The sequence below is a fragment of the Humulus lupulus genome, chromosome 8 (genome assembly GCF_963169125.1).
Source record: "Humulus lupulus chromosome 8, drHumLupu1.1, whole genome shotgun sequence".
In the NCBI taxonomy this organism is placed as follows: Eukaryota; Viridiplantae; Streptophyta; class Magnoliopsida; order Rosales; family Cannabaceae; genus Humulus; species Humulus lupulus.
Window position 1 is genome coordinate 111,868,150 of NC_084800.1, and position 6,392 is coordinate 111,874,541.

At 38.0% G+C, this 6,392-nt stretch overlaps 1 protein-coding gene across 1 annotated transcript; it reads left to right on the forward strand.

The window, feature by feature from the left end:
- Positions 1-2,023: 2,023 nt before the first annotated feature.
- On the forward strand, positions 2,024-4,095 carry LOC133798320 (transcription factor DIVARICATA-like). Its single transcript, XM_062236555.1, has 2 exons — positions 2,024-3,138; positions 3,366-4,095. The coding sequence occupies exons 1-2, from the start codon at positions 2,753-2,755 to the stop codon at positions 3,865-3,867; spliced, it is 888 nt and encodes a 295-aa protein (XP_062092539.1). The 5' UTR covers positions 2,024-2,752; the 3' UTR covers positions 3,868-4,095.
- The last annotated feature ends 2,297 nt before the right edge of the window (positions 4,096-6,392 follow it).

The following is a 6,392-nucleotide window of genomic DNA, read 5'->3' on the forward strand; positions in this document are numbered from 1 at the left end:
GGGCCTCGCCTCGCCTTGGCGCATCCGTCATCCGCAAGGCGCCCCAAGGGCCTCGCCTTGGCGCATCCGCCATCAGTGAGCCCATCACGCGAGGCCATCACGCGAGGCGGTCTAAGGGCCTCGCCTTGCCTTGGTGGCTATCACGCAAGGCGCTCCAGGGGCCTCGCCTCGCCTTGGCGCGTCCGCCATCCGCGAGGCCATCATGCGAGGTGGTCTAAGGGCCTCACCTCGCCTTGGTGCGCCCGTCATCTGCAAGGCCCTTCCCGCGAGGCCATCTCACGAGGCAATCCCCAGGGCCTCGCCTCGCCTCGCCTCAGCGCGCCCACCATCCGCATGGCCTCGCCTCGGCTGCGTCCGTGCTCCAGCATCTGCGAGGCCACTCCCACTGGGCCGTCCACAGGGCACGCCTCGGCTACGCCCACACACCTGCATCCCCTATGATATAAGCTTAGGCCCCACTGATGATGCCCTTCTTTACTCTCTAAGGAAGGTGTTACCAATGGGGTATGACACCCCCCTGCTTAACATACTCAAAGCTGCAAGTACACCTATATTTCACAAAATGAAAAGGGGTTGGAGCAAGGGCATATCTTGGATACACGAGAGAGACCTCCATATACAAAGCACGTGTATGGGAACAGATTGTACGACCAGGAGGAGCGCAGGGGCGTGATTCTGGGGGTCGTACTAGACAGGTATTGGTGGTACAAGTTAGTACCAATGGCAAAAGCACTACTTGTACACCGTCGACCATGTGTCAAAGTCGACACCACCACCACCTGCACCACTATGCCTGGCATCACTCCTCTGACATTCATACGAATCAAGTAGTGGAGACATTCCCATGGTACCTGGCCATGTACTGGAACCAATACCACTACCCCTGAGATCACTCTCCTGACAGTGTACTTGTGTACCACCTGGTTCCCTGGACCACAATGTATTCAGGGCCATTAGAGCCCATTATAAAATGAACCCCACTTCCACATGGAAGGGGGTTGGAAAAAATACGGTAGCACTACACCATAAGAAATACAAATTCAGTTCATCATTTTTCTTCTGCAAGTGTTCTTTTAGTTTCCAATTAGATCTTTAAAGTTTTTCTTTTGATAATCTCTACGTTTCTGTTTTTCTAACTTAACTCGGTTGATGAGTTCTCACCGTCAACAACTTGCTTTGTGCTTGTTCATACTTTGTTATTGTCCGTTGCACAAACAAAACGTGTTTGTGGCTAACCAATAAGTTTGTTTGCCTGCAGACGTGAGATGTATGCTGACTTGTTAGCTTAGAGTGTCAGCAAATCTAGCACGTTCTATCTACTTGGAGATTCCAAATAGTCAACCCATGACAGCTGGGGCCTGTCTTTTGTGTGGCCTGGGGTGTTGCAGCCAGGGAGGCTGTTCATTGACATATTATGTGCTCGTACTAATTATTGTAACATGTAATAATTTATGTTTTAGAAAAAAAGAACGAAGTATTTATAAATTTATGATACATGTGTATTTTATTTTCCGTTAATATGTGTATTATAATAAACACTCAAAACTCGGATGAGTATAGAAACTTTTTTTTTCCTGTTCTCATTTGGTGGATATTCAATCCACAACAATAAGCATAAATTATACAAAGATTTTTTTCTCTCTCATATATTGCGACTAGATAGATCTTATCCTCAACAATTGTGTAAAAGAAACACACGTGAACGAGATACATATTGCTCAAGCACAATACTTTTGCCCGACATAATCCATTTTTTTCTCTCCAAAATAAAAAACCCAACTATATAAAATCAACCATGTTTAACAACCAAACAAAATATTAAAGATTGGATTTTTTTTTTCTTTTTGGTACTCAAATCTGAAATTCCTTTACTAAAAGTTGCTACAGTAGCAAAAAGGAAGCTTGCCATTGGTTTGTGACACTCCAAAAGCACAAGTGGCCAACTTTCACATTTGGTTTTTTAATATTTGCTCTTCTAATTGTTCTCTTTTTCTTACTTTCTTTCTTTTCAACACTAATCCGCAGTCAACACAGAAAAATGTAAAAAATAAAAAAAAGTTCAGATTCATATCTTCGATTCTTTATATCTCTCTCTATATATATACATATATAATTACCTTTTCTCTTTCTTCTCCATAAGGAAACGAATAAAGTAATTGTTTTTCCCGCTTCTCTACCCTCCGATTCCCCATTTTAGTATCTCTCCTTTAACTCAACGGGGTCATCTTGCTTTCTTTCTCCACCGTCTTCGAACAACTCTTTGATTCGATCATCTTATTTTAATATTTTTTTTGGAGGGGTGGGGAGCTTAGATTTGCTAGAGTGGTATAAAGTTTGAGCTTATTTCCTTTGAAAAAAGAAAATAAAAAACTTCCATTTAACTCAAAGTTCGGAATTTTATCTGGGGGTTTGCTTTTTCTTCTCTGAGTCTATAGTTTATACCTGTTCGGTATCTGATTTCTCATTCCTTTTCCAAGATTCCCTCCGATTCTGAAAGTGGGTCTTTTTTTTTAGATTCTTTAGTTTATGCTATTAAGCGAAGGAGATTCTTGATTCCCATTAAAATATTCTGAATTCAATGCTTTTAAAAACAATTGTTCAACCTCCAACTTTTTCTGCCTTTACTCTCTCCTCCCCTGCTCTCTCTCTATATTTTCTCTCTCACTCACTCTCATCTCTTTCTGGCCAAATTTAACAATTCTGATATGACTTTTTGAGATTATAATTAACTCAATACTATAACTCATTTAGCATGGAAACTCTACTCCCTGCTTCGTTTTTATCGACCTCGAGTTGGCTTCTCCAAGGAAGCCAAAGCTCGGAATGGACTAAAGAAGAGAACAAGGAGTTTGAGAGAGCTCTAGCTATATATGATGAAACGACACCAAATCGATGGGCAAAGGTGGCTGCAATGATCCCAGGAAAGTCGGTCTATGATGTGATTAAGCAGTACAAGGATCTAGAAGATGATGTTAGTGATATAGAAGCTGGGAGGGTCCCAATCCCCGGGTACCTTGCTTCTCCTTTTTCATTTGAGTTGGTTGATGATCGTGATTGCTTTAGAAAGAGGCCTCCCTCAGCTCGAGGTTCTGACCACGAAAGAAAAAAGGGAGTTCCTTGGACCAAAGATGAGCACACGTGAGTACCCTCTACTTACCTTTACTCTTCATAATACTATCGAAAGCTTAATAGCCAAGACACAGATCTCTCTCTCTCTCTCCATATATATATATTGACTTTATTTCATGATGTAACTTAGTTGAAAAATCATATTTCCTAATTGGGTTTTCTTTGTTCTGCTGTTTATGCTATGATTTGCTTAAGTTATTAATCTGAGATGTTGTGTGGTCACAATGACTTTACAGGAGGTTTTTGCTGGGACTGATGAAATATGGTAAAGGGGATTGGAGAAATATCTCCCGGAATTTTGTTATCACTAAGACCCCGACACAAGTGGCTAGTCATGCTCAAAAGTACTATTTAAGGCAGCATTCAGGAGGGAAAGATAAAAGGAGACCAAGTATACATGACTTCACTACTTTAAATCTCACTGAAACTACTACTACTACTTCCGAAAACAACATTGGGTCTTTCTTGGACCAGTCCTCTGTGATTCCATCACTACAGATTTCTGCTGAAGAAGCACAGAAGGTATTACGTGACTGGAATATTCCTAGTGATGAAGAAGCACTCTTGGCTTTGGGCTCTGCTTGTGGCAATCTTTTCATGTCTTCTTCACCATATGAGAGTGCCCCCAATGGACTTAAATTGCCTTTAGGCCAAAATCTATTTGGTGGTGGTGCTTGTTATGCAGCCCATTCAAAGCCACAAGCTTCGATCTTCGAAGTGCAAACCTCCAGATATTAAGCACGTGGATAAAGGAAAGCACTCTAGCCAGTTCCCCTCTCTGTTTGTATTTATGATATAGAATGTGTTCATTGTAATTTTGGTTGTCAGTAACTCTTGTCATATGATTCTGTATGAATTACAAAGTTGTTGAACATCAAAGACTGATGAAATTTAATAATGTTCCAATTGAATTGTCTCCGAACCATGAAATTGAATTAAAAAAGGCTCTACTGCTCTTGAAATTTAGCCATGAAAGCTTTAATTACAGTTACAATTTGCAGTTTGAACTTTGAATGATAAGCCAAACATGCCATTAGAAAAAAAAATGTAAGCTTTTAGATTTTAGAAATATCTGAATTCATTAGTTCCATGTGCCTGCCTGATGTCTCACAGTAAGCTAAGTTTGTAGTGATTTTTCATTCAGATTAGAAAATCAAGATGACTAGATATGGCAGTCTAGTCAGGCAGAGAGTTCAACTAGTCCTCTATTAACAGTTTGACAAAGCCAATCTTTTTCTGACCACGTTATAAGAACTAGTATCTGTTTTCAAAGGACAAGTTTATCTAATAATTTAAAACCAGAATAATCACACTCTACGCAAAGGATGGTTGTACAATAATAATAACTGCATAAAATCAGACATGTCATCAGGTTATGTGGCCAAAGAAGCTGAGTCAAGAGGCACTCTTTATGAAATGTCCACTGTATCTGATTGCCTTACTTTTCTATTAAAAAACTTTCCGCCCTTGTTTGCTTTGCGCACCCAATATGGCCAAGTTGACCGTGCTTCCTCACAATCACTACTCTTATTTATTTGATGCTGAGTTTGCATTCCACTTAATATGAGCATCCCTTTGCTTCTATCTATCTGTTCTGGAATATAGAATGATCCACGTAACACTACCAATGTGATATGTGGTTTTTAAATACATTTCTAGTATTCATTTATTTACTTTTTTTTTTGGAACCCTTCACCAATCCAACTTTGCCTTTTTCACTGCTGTTTCTGTTTCATCCAACCCAGTTGTATGCATATGGTGGCAAAGACTATTGCCTCATTGGGGTTGTGCATCTTTTTCAACAGTCTCTTAGAGCATCATGCTTTATTGTGAATCCAACCCATAAATGGGAACTCACAGCTGTGAATATAATTTCTATTGACTTAAGATTCAAGCTTTTAAGTTATGCAGATTACACTCGACCTTTGAAGGCTGCAATGGTTTTTTTTTTTTTTTTTTAGAGAACTGAGCCTTAATACTTTCTTTGTTTCATAAAGTCAATGATTTTGACTCTGAAAAAAATTAGAAGAAAGGAATTAATGGCCTTAAAGTTCACCTTTCATGCAAAAGAAATAATTGTCCCAAGTGGTCTGATGTAGTAAAAAACCAAAAATACACAATCACTGAAATGAGAGTAAAAGACTAAAAGTTGATATGATATGTTGTATTGTAGAAAGCACTGATGTTTAAAATTCAGACTGAAATGGAAAAGCTCATCTCATTCGATATATAATTTATTTGATAATATCAATTACAGAAAAGAAATGAAAAGGATATGTATGTATATCATGGTTAGTTAAGTTCTTTATTATTACATAGTTAAATAATGGGGTTTATGAAGATCACTATCTCAAAGGTAGGCAGGTGTATATAAATGACAAAGAATATTGAAATAAACAAATAAAATTCATGTTTCTTCATATACCGACTACTGTGTTTGTTCTCTTTAGGTTGGCTTTGTGGGTTTTACGACCACAAATGTTGCAGCTGCAATTACTATGAAAAGTATAGTGCACTCATGTCACTTTGCACATATCATTTTCTATACCACGCATTTAGGCATTAAAAGTTTTAAAGCAGCATACATGAGCAATATGATTATCCTTTTTAACTTTTTTAATTGGCATATGACATAATTCTCAACTTTATATTGAGATTTTTTTTGCTTGGCCTTTTCATTAGGAGTCTTCTTTCCTGCAAGTTGCAAAGAAAGCGCTCTAATCACTTTATTCTATATTTGATCAAACTTTTTAAGAAGCTTGGAATGTCCTTCTCTTCTCTTCTTTAATTACATCAACTAAAGAGGAAAGCATTCATACATAAATATATATATATATATATATATATATTTACATTTTTCACTGTTTCAAAATCCTTTAATAGAACCTCAAAGCATAACAAGATGGTTCTTAATTAGGCCCACATAATCTCTCAAATAATCTTCAAGGAAAGCCTTAAAAAACCAGATTATAGTACTAAGTTGATAAAATAAATAAATAAATAAAAGACAACTTGGTGACAAAATAACATACTTGCGTACATTACTAGTGTATTTTCTTGTTGTTTTAGAAAAGTATAAAACTAAAGTGTGCTGCCATTAAGTTGCTATTTAAAAAAGTCAAAAACAGTAAAATATTTTAAACATTCTGATAATTGGGTTTTGATGCCTGAGTGCACCATACTGTGTCTTGACATTGGGTGAAAGCTGTGGTTGGTCTTAGTGATAAAAAAGGGTCCCAGAAGCGAAATTTTATGTTACTCAT

Excerpts from the sequence above, each read along its gene's own strand:
- LOC133798320 (XM_062236555.1), top strand. The coding sequence starts at position 2,753 with ATGGAAACTCTACTCCCTGCTTCGTTTTTATCGACCTCGAGTTGGCTT. Across the intron at positions 3,139-3,365 it reads TGGACCAAAGATGAGCACAC|GAGGTTTTTGCTGGGACTGA; the intron begins GTGAGTACCCTC and ends ATGACTTTACAG.